This window comes from Astatotilapia calliptera, unplaced genomic scaffold (genome assembly GCF_900246225.1).
Source record: "Astatotilapia calliptera unplaced genomic scaffold, fAstCal1.2 U_scaffold_12, whole genome shotgun sequence".
NCBI classification, from domain to species: domain Eukaryota; kingdom Metazoa; phylum Chordata; class Actinopteri; order Cichliformes; family Cichlidae; genus Astatotilapia; species Astatotilapia calliptera.
In genome coordinates, this window is record NW_020535641.1 from 82,170 (window position 1) to 99,827 (window position 17,658).

Here is a 17,658-nt window from a genome sequence, read left to right on the forward strand (position 1 = left end):
ATGCAGCAGCAGATCTCAGAGAATGACTCGGCCTCTGTGTGGAAAGGTTTTAGGAATATCACCAACTACAAGCCTAAAACCCCCCACTCCACTGACGACTTGCTCTTAGCCTACACCCTTAACGACTTCTACTGCCGTTTTGACGAGCCATCAGGCAGCCTTCACACCTCCAACGACCCCAACAATAGAGGCACTTTGGACACTCATTCCCCCACCTCTCCCCCCTCCATAGAGCCATCACCACCTTCAAACTGTTCACCTGCAACACCCCCCTCCTCACCCCACACAAAAGAGGATTTCACACCACCTCCTCCGACCACAACTCTTCATATTCATGAAGCAGATGTGAGGAAGCAGTTTAGGAGTCTGAATGCTCGAAAAGCTCCCGGCCCAGACGGTGTGTCTCCTGCCACCCTCAGACACTCTGCAAACGAGCTGGCCCCAGTGTTTTCTGGCATTTTCAACTCCTCACTGCAGGCATGTCATGTGCCTGCCTGCTTCAAGTCCTCCACCATAATCCCTGTCCCCAAGAAACCTAGGATCACTGGACTAAATGACTACAGACCCGTGGCTCTGACATCTGTGGTCATGAAGTCATTTGAGCGCCTGGTTCTCTCCTATCTCAGGACCCTCACGGCCCCCCTCCTGGACCCCCTGCAGTTTGCATATAGAGCCAACAGGTCTGTAGACGACGCCATCAACATGGCCCTACACTTCATCCTGCAGCATCTGGACTCCCCAGGAACCTACACCAGGATCCTGTTTGTGGACTTCAGCTCTGCCTTCAACACCATCCTTCCAGACCATCTCCGAGGCAAGCTTTCCCAGATGAATGTGCCTGATCCCATCTGCCGGTGGATCACTGACTTCCTGACGGACAGGAAGCAGCACGTGAGGCTGGGAAAGAATGTCTCGGACTCCCGGACCATCAGCACCGGCTCCCCTCAGGGCTGTGTTCTTTCTCCTCTGCTCTTCTCCCTGTACACCAACTGCTGCACCTCCACCCACCAGTCTGTCAAGCTAATCAAGTTTGCAGATGACACCACCGTTATTGGACTCATCTCGGACGGGGACGAGTCTGCCTACAGGAGGGAGGTTGAACGTCTGGTGTCCTGGTGCAGCCACAACAACCTGGTGCTGAATGCCCAGAAGACAGTGGAGATTATTGTGGACTTCAGGAAGCACACAGCCCCACTCCCCCCATCATCCTGACTGACACCCCCATCACCTCTGTGGACTCATTCCGCTTCCTGGGTACCACCATCACCCAGGACCTGAAGTGGGAGCCCACCATCACCTCCGTCATCAAGAAAGCCCAGCAGAGGATGTACTTCCTGAGGCAGCTGAAGAAATTCAACCTGCCAACACGGACGATGATGCAATTCTACACTGCAATCATCGAGTCCATCCTCACCTCCTCCATCACCGTGTGGTACGCTGGAGCCACTATCAGGGACAAACAGAGACTGCAGCGTGTTGTGCGCTCTGCTGAGAAGGTGATTGGCTGCAGACTCCCATCTCTGCAGGACCTGTACACCTCCAGGACACTGCGGCGTGCAGCTCGGATCTCAGCTGACCCTTCTCACCCTGGACACAGTCTGTTTGACCTGCTCCCCTCAGGCAGGAGGCTCCGGTCCATTCGCACCAGAACCTCTCGCCATAAGAACAGCTTCTTCCCCTCTGCTGTTGGACACATGAACAATAACCATATGACTGTCCCCGCCACTAACACATGACCCTACACTGTGTCACTGCATCATTTCATGTTTGGCACCGATCACCACCTGCACTCATGTATATATCTTTCTACGTAGCACTCTTAATTCTTACTCTCATGTATATATCTCATGTATATCTCATGCACATATCTTTCTTTCTACATAGCACTTTAATTCTTATTGTTTGCACTGAAGCACCGCAGCAATTTCCTAATGTTGTAAACCTCAACATCTGGCAATAAACCCCATTCTGATTCTGATTCTGACATAATGAATTAATTAAATACACCATTAAATAATTAATTAAATGTGGCAATAATTAAATAAAATTGGAAATAATTAATTACATAAATATTTACAACACATGTAAATAATTAATTATTGCCACATGTAATTAATTATTTAATGGTGTATTTAATTAATTCATTTTGGCACAGTTGACTCCTTCAGGTCTCACCTTGAAATAATTTTATCTGTCAGCCTCACCCATCAAACTCAGGGGGCGGGGTTAACGCTGATCGAGTCAAAACCATTGCTTTGGCCTGGTGGCCATTGTTTCTAGCACACAACAACCGGCATGTGGAAGCTAACAGAACTGGGGCCTGTTCTTCGTACGTCGCTCACTACATCCAAGACCAAACCATCGCGCTAACCGTGAGCTCGCTATTCCGGTTCTCCGAACACACCTGTTGTTGACGATTAGTACAGCTGGATGAAGTAATGTGACATCACTGGGTGGCTTAACAGGGGCTACGCATCGAGAGTAGAAACATTGATCGGCAACCCTTTGATTGGTCGGCGAAAATGTCGAAGGAGCGCGCTCGGTATTTTTCGGCAGCAGAGCAAGAACTCTTGAGTGAGGGATTTCAGGAGTTTCAGAGTTTAATTAAAACGCAAGGGAACACTGCAAAGGCTGCAAAAGCAAGGAGAGAGGGCTGGCAGGAAGTTGCTGACAAATTAAACTCGTAGGTAATTTAATAATAACAATAATTATGGAGTGGATTGATATAGCGCTTTCCAAGGCACCCAAAGCGCTTTACAATGCCACTATTCAGTCACTCTCACATTCACACACTGGTGGAGGCAGCTACGGTTGTAGCCACAGCTGCCCTGCGGCAGACTGACAGAAGCCAGGCTGCCATATCGCGCCATCGGCCCCTCTGGCCAACACCAGTAGGCGGTAGGGTAGATTTATTATATTACACTATATTATCCAATATTATATTACATTATATTATATTATATTATATTATATTATGTTATATTATATCCCCTTTCACATTAGAGCCACGACAGGACCCACTAGAACATGGGAACAAGTAAAAGTGAAATATAAGAATATTCTACAGAATGGTAATATTTATCACTTATATTGCTTTTCGTCTCTTGGAAAGAGACCCTGGAATAATCTGTTTATTTGTTTATAACAGCAACCAAGAAAAGGGCAGAGCAAACAAAGACAGGTGGTGGTCCTGCACCCCCTCGTCAACAAGTTGGTTAAGTAAATAATATCCTCACGGGAAAATCGATATCTCTCTATGAGCACACTGTCGCGCTGAGCTAAAGGATCCTGTCTGTCCCGCAATATACGCTGAATTCTGATAACTCTCCTTATCAATCTTGCACCTTCTGCAATGGGTTGCTCGCGTATACAGACAGGACATGGCTGCGACAGACTTCCCAAATCCACCTTCGCTTTTATAGCCGTGGTCTCTCATCTTGATTACACGAAGTAATTTACTATTACTACTCTAAAATATGACTTACATCTGTAATAATCACAGACATGTAATAGAATGTTAATAGTACATTTCCCTTTTTTAGGAAATGACCTGTATGTATCTGTGTGACATCAATAAAAGGATCAAGTGCTGCATTATCTTTAGTTACAGTGATGTTATTTATTTATGGTGAAACAGTGGTGGAATATCGCTGTTGCTTTCGTATAAATGAAGCAGACATACCTGAGTGGCCGCGATCTAATCCTGTTTACATAAAGTAAGCCTGCTCCCGAGCAGGTTTACGCTTACGGCTCTGTTGCTATGGCAGCAAGTCCCGGATGAGCTTCGGGGAACCGAACGATCCAGGATCACGCAAAATCGTCAACAATCTAATCCAGCTAACTTACTTAGCGAGGTACGAAGAACGGACCCCTGAACTTTAAAAAACCCTGTTTGTGTGTCACTGTCGCGCTGACCTAGTAGGTGTGGCTGTTACTCTTCTCTTCTCTTCCTCCTCCACTACCTGCTCTGTGCTGCCGCTGATTAGACCTTGTGTGCAATCTACAACTAAGCGCGGCCTGGTGCGCGCCGCTACGCCAGGTGAGCTGAATTAGAGCAATCAAGGGCGGGCGTGCCTAGTAGACCTTAAAATGCATGCAGCAGTCATTTGACCCGAGTGCAACATACTGAGAGGACAGCAAACCAAGCACAATCCACTTTCCACTGTGGGGAAGACTTTGAGTTAGACGGGCTATCGGTAAGCTTGGACTCATATTTGCTGCTTATGTAGATAGTGTTTCTCACATTTATATTAATTAATACTAAATATAGCTACCCTAAATCCTTGGTTAAATCTTAAAACTAGTGTAAATATGTTTGGTTTAATTTAAGGAAAATAATTCTTTGTAAAAGAAAATCCTTGGTTTAAAATCTCTATTAAAATATTTGCAAACTCTAAAATGTATATTCTAAAAATGTAATTGTTTATAAAAAGAATAAAATGCAAGGAAGACACATTGTGTATTTAAGAACCAGTTTATTTCATCTTTGTTGTTTGAGATTACTCAGCTCTGATTGAAAACCAATGAATGTAAAAATAACTTAAACTGGGTGAACTGATAGTTTAAAGCTAAATACTTTTGTCTATGTTAAATGGCTTTACTGAAGTGTATATTTTTGTTATTTATTTGTATTCTGCATAATGCATTTAATTTATCTGAATGATTAATGAAACGGTTTTTTTAACCAAGGGGGGGGGGGGGGTGTGTGTGTGTGTGTGTGTGTGTGTGTGAAAAAAAAATATGAGTGTGTGTTTTTTGTTTTAGGAGGACATTTTCCTGTCCTCATAAAATCGACCTTTTAAAATGGTTTCTGAGCAGGTTTTAATACCCAAAAAGTGTTTTTCTCAAAAGTCTTTGTAAACCAAAAACTTGACATATGTTGTATATGTGTCCGCCACTGCCCCCTGTCGGTTGGAGTTGTCCCTGCATGCCACACACACAAGCGCGGGAAATTATACACGAGCGCGAAATTGGAAGCTGCGCATGCGCATTTTAACATTACCCATTTAGACCATTGATATTTACATCAATGATTTAGACTGATTGGGCGCTTCTTATTCATCCATCAATTTTGGCAGAGTTTTGACACGCTTTGGAGAAAAGGTAAGACGGTAATTATAAAACTTTTAAAAGACGGGCGTTCTGACAGACACAGTGCTTCAGAGTAGACACAGCCGTGGTGAGGCGGCAGGTGAGGGAACGACGACGAGGTACGGTGGAAAGCATACGGCGGAGAGCGCACCGCGGGGACCGGACCACGACGAGGTGAGGACGGCGGACCAGGCCGGAGCACGCGGAACTGTTCACGGAGGTCACAGCAACACGCGGGGCGGGGATTCCCGGACTGTCCCAAGCACCGGGATGGTTTTGTTTTTTGTTTTTTTACCCTGGCCTAATCTCATCACTTGTTTCAAGGTAAGAAATTACACAAGTGTGTGTGATGTTTCACTGAGTTTGAAAGAAGGCCTTTTTCACGACAAGATCACTTGTTTAATGTAAAATGGCTGCTACTACTACAACTACTATAAGTACTACTTCTGTAACTACTACTACTACCTATTGTACTAATGGTAGGAGTAGTTGTAGTAGCAGCAGTACTCACACCTGTCTTTTTTGTGGTAGTTGGAGCTGTTTTCCTCCTGTTCTGTTTTGGGATGATTATTTAAGATATTAAAAGATGATCTTTGCCCAAATACCAAGGAAACATTGGAAGACAAATACAAATAAACTTTTTTAGATTTATGAAATTAAATTGAGACAGTATTGATGTCACTCTGCACACATTTGTTTATAAAATATTGAAAAACAAACAAACAAAACATTTGTTTTGCTCTTATAGTTGTGTTGATGAAGCACATGATTCCTGAGAGATCTAAAGCTTAGTTTGACAGACAGGTTTAGGCTAAGTCAGAGTTAGGCTTTAGTTCTGTCACCACTACAGCTGTTCTCTCAGGTTCATGTAAACACAGCACACAGGTGGGATGTGCAGCACGAGTGCTCTCTGCTCCTCACAGAGAGGTGATGGTGACGATTCCTGATGTTGATGATGAGCTAGATGAGAAATCAGGATCTAATCCCAGGAATTTAGGAACCAGGATTTCAGCCATTCTGTCATCTGTGGTGTTGTTGGTGCTCTGTGCTGCGCTCATCTTTTTCGGATCTGGATCATCTTACAGTTTTTTACAGCCGCTAACAAGCGCCTACCCATACTTCAGATACTTTTTCTAAACTCTTAACACAGACCCACACCTACAAAACACAATTGGCCAAATGGATAATATCCTTCCCAAAAATACACTCTGTTAAATATATACTAACTCCTCATTTCAAAATTAGAACACATCTTTCTCTGCACACACTAACTGTACAAAAACACTATAAATCTGACTCAAAATGAAATTAGTCTGTCAAAGAATAACACTTGTCTTCACTTCACAAGGTACAATGCAGTCAATCAAAGTACACCAGGTTTCAAAATACTGGCTATTATTGACATTACAAAAACTGCATAGACTTTTATGTTTCAGTTTTACAGGTATGTGCATGCGAAACATGCAATCCACCATTTTGACACCAGAAATGTCTTGGTTGGTAACTGCATGTCCACATGTACAGTAATGTTCACATTCAAAAGCATTCCAGTAAAAAGCAAACAAGTTTCTGTGTCTTTACTGTTTACTACAGGAGGTACAGTAGAAACACGGTATGATAGGACAGAGAAAGTGTCACAGTATTGCTTACAGTGAACAAAATATCCATGGAACACACAAGAGCATTCTGAACAAAAAAACAACAGCAAAAAGCCAAGATAAAAAGGGGGCTAAAAAAAGGCAAAAAAGTTGCATCTAATCTCTGCGATCTTCAGGGTTAGGCCACATGTTTTCATCAACATCACATCTGATGTTATCCAAGTCAATGCACCTGGGATAAAACCGCCTGGTATGTCGGATCCACCCTTGGCAAACGCTTGTTAGCGACTGTAAAAAAACTGTAATAGAGGTTTCAGCGATTACGCCACGATCCATGACTTTCACCTTTACCAGCAAGAAATGTTTTGACAAATTGTTTCTACTGGTCCATCTTCTGTCTTTGTTTTTGGTCTTTTTTTTTTTTTAACAAAATTTGAAAAGAAAAACACTCACACACAAAGCATTCATTTTTACCCATGTTGCAGTTTCTATTTCAGTAGTTTCTGCTTTTATCTATTTTTATATTTATTCAATATTATGTTTTTGGCAGATTTTTTGACATTAAGCTACTTGAAACAAAGTGTAAGAATGAGCAGGAGTGACTAACCTGAAATTGTTCTCATCAATAATTTTGGCTAATCGATTAAATTGCTTTTATTGCAGTAATTCCTTCTAATACAAACAACCATGAAAACCTGAAGTTGCAAAAAACGGCCACTGGGGGTCTCTGTTTATTCATGTTGAGACATTTACTGGTCAATAAAACAATAGTTTTTATTTTTAATCCACATATACATTGTTCAAACTTTAAATTACTCAGTGTTGGGATATTTGTCAACCTAATAAAACGATATCAACAATTTTTGTCAAAAAAAAAAAAGTTAGGCTTTAGTTAAATTAGGACATTTAAGTATCTTTAATATCTGCAAGTGCATGCTTTCTGTTAAAACAACTCAGACATCAGCCTTGTCTGTGTCTGTTATGTGAATGTAATGAAAGCATAGAACTCAATTGAAACAGTTTCAGTATCCATGCTATTAGTGAAATAAGAAAAATTGGGTGGAGCATGTCAGATACTTGACTTAATCAACACAGGTGGAACACAGTCAAGTTAATCTGCACAAATACAGCCTCGCCCCCATCCATTTATCTGTTAATCAGAATCCCTCCAGCACTCATCACCAAACTAAAATAACCTTAAACTAATAATACGCTAACATGGGGGGTGCTTCTCATTCAGCTTTACTAATGCCCTTGTAAGCATAAAGGCTTGAAGTTCTGATGTTGTTTACATTTTTATCTTGATTTCCTTAGCAAATCATGTCACGGAGAACCACTCCCCTTCAGGATGCCATTAATCACATCCTTGCAAGAAGAGACAAGAATTCAATGTTAGAAATTAAATTTATTTATTCAGTTAAAGGTGAGTGACATCGACACACTGCAGGCTAGACTGAGGGGTTACGCATCACCAGTGGTGACCTGTACAAACATCAATATAAATTAAAATTAAAGGTATTTTAATAATTTAGTTATTAGCGAGCCTGGCTATTTATGTTTTCTGCACTTGGACATGTTTTCTTTATTATATATGTAGAATTGAAAAAAGCACAACATTGCATACTTGCAATTTACAGATATACATATTTAATGAATTGATTATTTGCAGTGCTGCCACGCCTGTGTCTCTAATATGGTTGTGTCTTCAGGTCGTGGCATCTTCACTTTAGCCAATTTCAAACAAGGAGACTTCGTGGTCGAGTATAGAGGGGAGCTTATTGATGCAACTGAAGCTGAACACAGACGTAACCTGTACCCCAGCGCATGTTCAGTCTTCATGTTTGAATTCATATGGAAGCAGAAGACTTTGTGGTAAATTCAAAATGACTGAATGTTTACATTTCTATTGCAAGGTCAGGATTTCTGAAGCAAACATCTCATATTGCTCTTTAACGAGTCCTTACCTCTAGTACCCGGCCCCGTCAGTCCCCAGAATCTATAGAAGGGGGAGTGACGGACCCGTGGAATAGCAGGATCTCATTCTTACTGAGGCTCTGTCATTTCCCGGTGACCCTGTGGTCCCCGGGAACTCTCGGTACTGGGGACTGACGGGACTTCCACATATGCTGAGGGCCCGTTAGTCCCCGTATTCAGCCTGTGTGTGCCTTCTCTAATACACACTCACGGGCGTAATGTACGGGGTTAGAGGGGTAATAATATAAGCCTACATTTTACAGCTAAGACAGTGTGCTCACGCTGCTGTGAAGATTTAAAATATAATATAGAGAGAGAAAATAATAAGAGAAAATTCAAATGGCCAGGGCTGAATGAGCGGCCCTGTGTCTGTGCGCATTTGGCACATGTGGACACGGAGACTCGTGCACTGTTATACTGTGTCCAAAACTACTGTATAATATGTACAATGCCAAAATAGTACATGTCAAGTGTTCTCTGTCTGTGAGGTAGGTAGATGGATGGCTTGATGGATAGGTGAAAAACCTTTCAACACAAAAAATAAAGAACATTTCATTAATCATTCAGATAAATTAAATGCATTATACAGAAACGAAATAACAAAAATATACACTTCAGTAAAGCCTCTTTTGTCTAAACTATTTATCCTAGTTTTAGTTTTACATTCATTAGTTTTTGAATCAGGTGAGTAATTTCAAACAACAAAGATGAAATAAACTGTGGTCTACCTTGCACTTTTTACACTTTCTGTAACAACTACATTTTTAAAGTATACATTTTAGCGTTTACAAATATTTTAATAAAGACTTTAACCAAGGATTTTCTTTTACAAAGAATTATTTTCCTTAAATTAAACCAAACATATTTACACTAGTTTTAAGATTAAACCAAGGATTTGGGGTAATTACTTTTAGTATTAATTAACATAAGTGTGGGAAACACTATCTACATAAACCGTTTATTCAAGCTTAAACATTTATTTTAATATCAATATAATTTTTTAAACTTAAATGCAGTAACTATTTCCCAAAGCATAAATACATTTCCACAATTGAGCTTCCATAGTTTCCAAACATAAGCAGCAAATATAGTCCAAGAGCTTACCGATAGCCCGTCTAGCTCAAAGTCTTCCTCACAGTGGAAAGTGGATTATGCTTGGTTTGCTGTCCTCTCAGTATGTTGCACTCAGGTCAAATGACTGCTGCATGCATTTTAAGGTCTACTAGGCACGCCCGCCCTTAAATGCTCTAATTCAACTCACCTGGCGGAGCAGTGCACACCAGGCTGCGCTTAGCTGTAGATTGCACAAGGTCTAATCAGTGGCCACGCGCAAGCAGCAGCACAGAGCAGGTAGTGGAGGAGGAAGAGAAGAGTAACAGCCAAATCAAATCACTTTTATTGTCACATCACATGTGCAGGTACATTGGCACAGCACATGTGAGTGAAATTCTTGTGTGCGAGCTTCACAAGCAACAGGTGTGCAAAATACAATAATGTAAACAAGCAAAATACAAGAATGGCTACATCTGAAACTAATAAATATATGTACAATATATAATAGTATATGCATTCCTGGATGTGTATACTAAATATTATCCTACGTGTGTGTGTGTGTGTGTGTGTATACACATTTTTACAAATTAAATAGTAAAAAAAACAAATAAATAAAAAAATAAAATATAAATAAAATAAATATATGAAAATATACAGAGTTGAATATGTGCAAAACAAGTGGCATTTATATACAGTGTGGAGTGCATAATGTTAAAGTTCCAGTAGTGAAGCTGAGGTGTCTATGACGTGTTCAGCAGTCTGATGGCCTGGTGGAAGAAGCTGTCTCTCAGTCTGCTGGTACGGGACCGGATGCTGCAGAACCTCCTTCCTGATGGAAGCAGTCTGAACAGTTTATGCTGGGGTGACTGGAGTCCTTGATGATCCTCCCCGCTTTCCTCAGGCAGCGCTTCCTGTAGATGTCTTGGAGGGAGGGAAGCTCACCTCCAATTATCTGTTCAGAGCACCGCACTACTCGCTGGAGAGCTTTGCAGTTGTAGGCGGTGCTGTTGCCGTACCAGGTGGTGATGCATCCAGTGAGGATGCTCTCAATGGCACAGTGATAGAAGGTCCTGAGGATGCGGGGGCTCATGCCGAATCTTTTCAGTCTCCTGAGAAAGAAGAGGCGCTGCTGCGCCTTCTTCACTGTTTTGTTTGTGTGTACTGACCACGTAAGATCCTCAGCCAGGTGTACGCCAAGGAACCGGAAGCTGCTCACTCTCTCCACAGCAGCGCCGTTGATGGTGATGGGGGTGTGTACTTCTCTGCACCTCCGGAAGTCCTACTAGGTCTACTACTACTAGGTCAGCGCGACAGTACAACAAAACCACGTTTAAGCTCTAAGCACAAGTAGAAGCGCAAACACTTATCTCAGTCAGAAAGCAACGCGTCCTTGACTGATGGACCCTCTTTAACTTATCAACTATGCATTTAACAACTAAACTTGTATTGGATGTTGTGTTTGTGTTGGTGCTTAAAAATTATAGTATAGTTCATAGGCGTGTCACTATAAATGTTTGTTTGATGTATGTTTCCAAATTTGCAGTATTGATGGAGCACTTGAAGATGGGTCATTTGGGCGACTAGTAAACGATGAACACAGGACACCAAATTGCAGAATGAAGTTGATTGAAGCAGAAGGGAAGCCACATCTCTGCCTTTTTGCACTGAAGGAAATTGCGGCAGGAAGTGAAATTACTTATGACTATGGTGGGAAAGAATGGCCCTGGCGGAAAAAGGTGGGTCATTTAAAAAAAAATTTCCCCCTATGAATTGTTGTTTAAAACATACATATCTAGATGTCACAATTAGGGCTGCAACTAACGATTATTTCAATAATCGATTAGTTGTCGATTAATCGATTAGTTGTTTCAGCCCTAGTCACAATATTTAAATGTCCTCTTGGTGGTATTCAATCTAAATCTTGAATTTGTATGACTTTCCCAAGTGATGATTGCAAGCTTATCTGTTTTGTGTCCCCTCCACAAGTGTGTTTTACCGAGTGGCCACACACTGGAGGTGAAACAGTGAAAGCATCAGTTTGAGCTCAGACGTCATTATGAGGCCGATGGACAGTGTCCTTGAAAACCTTGGGTTTTTCTGTGTCAGACATACACATGCACCTTTTACCCACAGTCACTTTAGCTTCTTAGTATTGTCTTACTTTGGCTTCACTTAACTAGGTAAGGGTTAATCACTCTGTTTCCTTGCAGTTAGGGTGAAAGTTAGAACTGTATTTAACTGAAGGTGAAACAGAAAATGCTTAACTATGTGTGTGTGTCTGACACAGACAAACTCAAGGTATGTGAGAACACTGTCCTGACATCTGAGCTCAAACTGAGTCTTTCACTGTTTCATCTCCAGTGTTTGGCATACTCAGAAAAACACACGGGTTGAGGGGACACTGGTTAGAAAAGACCACTCGTAGTGGATTAAATACATTTCCACTGTAGCTGCCAGATGTTTACAATATTTGTTCTACTTTTCATACCCAGCTAAAGATCGCAAGCATCCCTTCTGGTCAACAGTGTGTTGCAGAGCCTATTGCCCATGACGTGGAGCACCATGTGATCTCTACAGACTCATTCACAGGTGAGTCCCTGCTTGAGTAAGCACTACCTGTTAAACCCCGGGGTCTTGCAAAGCACTATGCCTCCATGTCTTGTGTTCTCTTCTACAGACAGAGAATTAAGAGCAGAGTGTCAGTCATCTAGACCTACAGCAGACAACTCTGAGCATGAGGTTAGCATGGATTCATCTGTTTACTAAAGATTGTATCAATGTGTAGTTTGGTAAATAGTGTGGTTTGTAAAGATCATAAAATATTTGGGTAACAATGTTTTATGTTTCATTTCATGTTTTTAATTTTTTCCAGTGTACAATTCATAGGCTGGTATTTGAATCGGTGAAACTTGACAAATGCGGGATATGCCATTCACCTTTGACAGCTATCAGATGGCACGGTCTAAGATGCAAGCGTAAGTGTATTATTTATCTTGTGTTAATTAATGCATTTTTTCACTATACCCTAAGTTACCATGAGTCAGGTCTACATTTTCATAAAGAATAAAAAAAATCACTTCAAAGTTTTATCAATTCAAACCATTGCAATGATACACAGTGTAATGGCAGATACTATCACATATCATGCATTTGAGTTTGTCTGCTTAGTGTGGCAGAGAACAGAGAGCATACTGTAATAATGTATATTGCCCTCTTACTCTTTGTTGATTAGACTGTTGAACTTTACAACTTTAAATCTTGTTTCACTCTTTCAACATCAAGCTCATATAAGCTAAATAAGCATCTCACCGCGCGCAAGGCATGCCGGTCCGGGTCAAGGGTCACGACTACCCAGCGTGCATTGTAAACAGTAAACACGGCCGCGTGTGATAGCGATATTGAATATTTTGAGCGTCCTAAAATCAATGTTTTAAAAGAATTTGGTACGAAACGGGGATACAGTGCTGCTGGGAAGAGAAAGAAAGAATTCGTGGCCCTCGCTTGGGCGTTTTCACTACAAAAAGCCCCTATAGTTTTAACAAAACAGCAGGAGTGGGAGGCTATGCTACCTTGGATATAAGTCTCTGCTCGAGATCGAGACTGACAGTTGTCAGATGACAATTCCAGATCCCTTAGAGCTGAGAGAAGGTTGGTACAATGAATCGACAGCTGCAAATAAACTTTCACTTTCAAAGCCTCCTATCCGGAGCCATCAGCCTCTGTGGTGCCCGGAGACGCTCGTGCGGGGTTTGGCCACTGACGTCTGGCAACCCTGGCACAGCACTTCCCCGTAGGCCTATATCCATGGATGTATTAAAAGAACCAAGCCTATATCTGACGGAGAAGTATAATTCAGCCTTTACATCGTGGGTAGTGGTGTACTCTGACCCGGCCGCGCAGTGCATGCGTACTGACAATGCTGATTTAGCTTATTTGTGATGTTACAATGCAAAAACCACAGTTCCTGATTTGATCTGTTATATAAAGATAAAGCAAAATGCACAAATGTTTAATTATTTTTAAGAGTATCAACATGTATGAAGTAAACTGCACCCCACCTCCGAAGTGGCCCGAGCAAGCCCCAATAAGCAGCCGCCAAGGAATGAGCCGGTGTGTACCCGGACGCCCATCCCCGGACACAAAGAACCACCAACGCACCGATGTCTGAGGGAGTCCGCCACTGGCATGGGGAGTGGTGGTAGGTGGAGATAGGCCTCCAAACCTTGGAGGGCCTGAGATGTCCCCAGAGAGGTGGCGCCTGACACCCAACCTGACATATAGACACAGACATACAGGCACACACAGACACAAACATCCATTCCCACCCTCATGCTCTCATATGCACTCACTCCACACTCAACCAACGTGGAGACAGACATAAAGAGACGTTGTACACACGATCACACTCCCCAAGCGTACTCTACAAACCGGGTCTAGGTGCCCCCGCCCCTGGAGGGGGGAACTGCACCCAGACCCAGGTGGTGTTACCCTTTTCCCTGCGGTGGGGGGAGGTAGACCGCCCCGACTCCGCAGCAGCAGGGAGGCCCCACACTCCAGACCGCAGTCGGACGGCCAACTCCTCCTCCTAGCACCCCCCCCCCCCCCCCCCCCCCCGCTCCAGCAGGCCGCAGAGAACGGGGGTGAGAGAAGACTCCAAACCTCCCTCCACCCGCTCATTGTAGTGTTGATGCATGTGTTCTAAGGTGTCTTAAACTTTAAAAAAATCTGCTTTTTATTCTGAATTATGCGTTGGTTTTAAATTCACTTTATGCTTGTTTATATTTAGTGGTCTTAGTGAATATAATTTGTGATGTGTGGGATCGCTACTTTTTAAATTATAACTTAATGAATCATCGGTTGTTGTCTAATGCTGTGGTTTCTTTGTATTTGTAGAATGCCGTTGTGTGTGGCATAAGATCTGCCTCCAGACATCTTCAGAAGACTGGGATATGTCCGACGTAAGTGTACAGTGAAATTCAACCTGGAAAGACTCAGATACGGAGAAAGAATTAGACATGCTTTATTGAACATTAAATATTTGGCGGTCAGACCCCGGCAGGAAAACTGTTGATAAAAGCATTGCTGATTGAAGGAGGTCTTCCCCCGGGGTCTGGACACTGGTGGTGGTATGGAGGCAGGGGGCAAGCATGTGGGTGCAGGGGTGGTGGAGGGATGCGAAAACGCTGAGAGGCCGAGCTATGGGTGAAAGAGCTTAAATGTCCGGATGCCGAATGGAGGCGTAGGTGCAAGGGAGCTCCGGATTGGCTGCGCCGGAGTGAGCAGCTGAAGGGAGTTGAGATGATGATGATGGAGACGATGTGCAGGTGTTTCTCCCAGGTTGAATTTACGCAGGCTTCATTATAATATAGTTAATATTGACGTAGATGCAGTTCGTGAAGATTGCCACATGTTGCTTGCTCTTCCTTTTTCTTTCATCACAAAATTATAAGGATAATCAGTTTTGTAAGTGTTGTCTCAGAGAATTGAAAGCAGAGAGATTTTGGACTGGATAGAGTGTAGAAGTTATGTGAGAGAGGCCAGAAATGCATAAACACATTGTAAAAATATTACTTAGATTTCATTATAATCATTTGTTTAAAAAAAAAAAAAAAGAAACAGTTTTATACAATCTAGTCTCAAAGGTTTTACAAATTTTGATCTGTGGGGGTCATTGTGGGAGGGGCTCCGGGACCAGGTTAGGGCTGGTGTCTTAGTTTTTTTGTTTTGTGTTTGTTTTTTTTGTTAATGTCACTGTTCAAAAAATATAAATTGGATATTTGAAATGGGACAAATATCAAAAAAGTACTGAATCGATTGATCAAGCAGAATCAAAATACTTGCACAAAATACATATCTGCTGCACATTTTCTTCTTTAAATCAGGAGGTATTTCTTAGTACTTTTAAGACATCTAGAGACTTTGGTTTACGTCCCGAGCTCTGTGACGTGAACAATTTAGCATTTATCCTTCCCATGTTTATTTCTGTTATTTAATCTATGCTGTATTTACGAACAGGGTGATGTCTCATCTGATGAAGAATACATCCCAAATTCTGCATCAGATTCAGAAAGCTCAGGAACAGAGTTGTCTATTGAGTTACCTGGACCATCAAAAAACTCCCATGCTGCTAGCATGCCTGATTTATGCGTTACTTTTGCTGAAAAAGAACAGACCATGGATGTTAAGAACAACTTTGAGCACATTTTGAATGATCTTGAAACTACTGATGATCTTCATCCCGACCAAGAACCAGACAGCTCAGAGTCATGCCAGCAGGAAACAAAAGATGCATGTAGCGAAAAGAGTACTGTGGATATGAGCCCAAATGAATCTCCAACCAAGTCAACAAAATTAATCAAAAGCACAGTCAATTTTTGTTTTGTGTGTGGAAAACCTCAAACAAAATTTGCACGTCATCTGGAGACGCATGTAAATGAAAATGCTGAAGTCGCCCAGGTGCTTCAGTTACCCAAATCATCAAAGGACAGAAAAGTTCATCTTGAAAGGTTACGAAACCTTGGTAACCTTGGTAACTTCAAGCACAACTCTGCTGTTAAAACCACAGGATCAGGTTGTCTTAAAGTGAAAAGGATCTCAAAAAAGAGCAGCAGCAGCGCTGAGACATACGAGTACTGCTTATACTGTAAGGGTATGATATCCAGAAAAGAAGTTTCTCGGCATATGAAAAGATTAAGACCAGAGAATAATGCTGAAGAGAAGCTGAAAGATAGTCTTTGGTATAGCTCATCGCCCACTCTGTCCAGCTTTAACTGTAGTCGTAAAAAACCTGAAGATTTCTATAGCAGGAAGTGAAAAACAGAAAGTTTTCGTCTTTAATAGTTTATTGATGAAACTATTACTGAACTTTGTGTAGTTTGAATGTTCATAAGGAGGAAACTATAAATGTCTGCTTGTGCTTGTTTGGTGAGCAGCAGATCAAACAGTTCAATTTCAATTCATTTTATTTATACAGCACCAAATCACAACAACAGTTACCTGAACGCGCTTTATATTGTAAGGTAGACCCACAATAATGCATTAAGAATGATAGATTTTAAATGTAATTTATAATGATCATAAGGAGCAAAGCACACATTCAGCCTGTGAGACTCATTGAGACTCTGAGCCGTGACTCTGTGCTACATGCTCACATTTCTGCATCTCTGCTATTCAAACACACTTTGTATCAACTTTTATCTAAGATTCAATTATTATTCACAAGCTGCTCATTTTACATTTTCCTGACACTCGTGTATTTAAACCTGCTGCCGTCTCCTGTGGACTGTACCATTACACTTGCTGTCCTTCTTTGACATAATGGTATGACCCAGTCTGTCCTTGCATGTGATTGGCTGCATGGTCCCACCCCTGTCTGCATGGAGACCAGCAGGGCTGAAGATTCAGCTCCACATTAATCATTAATAATAGCTGACATATGAAAGTGTATCAGGGCCTGATGTGGGCCGCTGGCCGTATGTTGGACACCCCTGCTTTAGCTGCTAAGTCACGGCTGAACGAGTACAAACGGCTCAGACTTGTTTCTCACTGCTTTCTGTGGAAAAAGACAGAAAACAAACCCACTCATGATCTTCAGAGTGTCCATGTGATTCTGTGTCACAGTGTGACTGTGGGGATGAAGGAGCTCTCAGGGCCTCCACAGCCTCCTGCAGGGGGTGGAGCTGCTGTGCATCATGGGGACAACTAAAGCTTTAGAAGTGACTACATGCTTGTTTTTACAACATGTGACAGCTGCTTCCTTTAAGAAGTCAGTGAGTGTTTGTCCTACCAGGTGAAAGTCGTATCATACAGCTGCAGCTACTGTGTGTGTGTGTGTCAGGTTTAGGCTTCAGTTTGCAGAATAAGTGGTGAGAAAAAGCATCAGCTTAATTAGAAGTCCTCCCTAAAACATGAAAACACGTGTGTTTGTGTGAAAAGCCAGCGG

At 42.0% G+C, this 17,658-nt stretch overlaps 1 protein-coding gene across 1 annotated transcript; it reads left to right on the plus strand.

The window, feature by feature from the left end:
• The first annotated feature begins 8,134 nt into the window (after window positions 1–8,134).
• LOC113017401 (uncharacterized) lies at window positions 8,135–17,421 on the plus strand. Its single transcript, XM_026160547.1, has 8 exons — window positions 8,135–8,561; window positions 11,260–11,452; window positions 12,209–12,305; window positions 12,394–12,455; window positions 12,589–12,691; window positions 14,610–14,674; window positions 15,732–15,988; window positions 17,337–17,421. Exons 1-8 carry the CDS (start codon window positions 8,383–8,385, stop codon window positions 17,419–17,421), a joined length of 1,041 nt encoding a protein of 346 aa, XP_026016332.1. The 5' UTR covers window positions 8,135–8,382.
• Window positions 17,422–17,658: the final 237 nt, after the last annotated feature.

Bases quoted from the DNA above. Each gene is read 5' to 3' on its own strand.
- LOC113017401 (XM_026160547.1), top strand. From the start codon at position 8,383: ATGGTTGTGTCTTCAGGTCGTGGCATCTTCACTTTAGCCAATTTCAAA. The intron at 12,456-12,588 runs GTTAGCATGGAT...AATTTTTTCCAG, and splicing joins CAGACAACTCTGAGCATGAG to TGTACAATTCATAGGCTGGT. The intron at 15,989-17,336 runs GCAGGAAACAAA...TCTGTGTCACAG, and splicing joins GACAGCTCAGAGTCATGCCA to TGTGACTGTGGGGATGAAGG.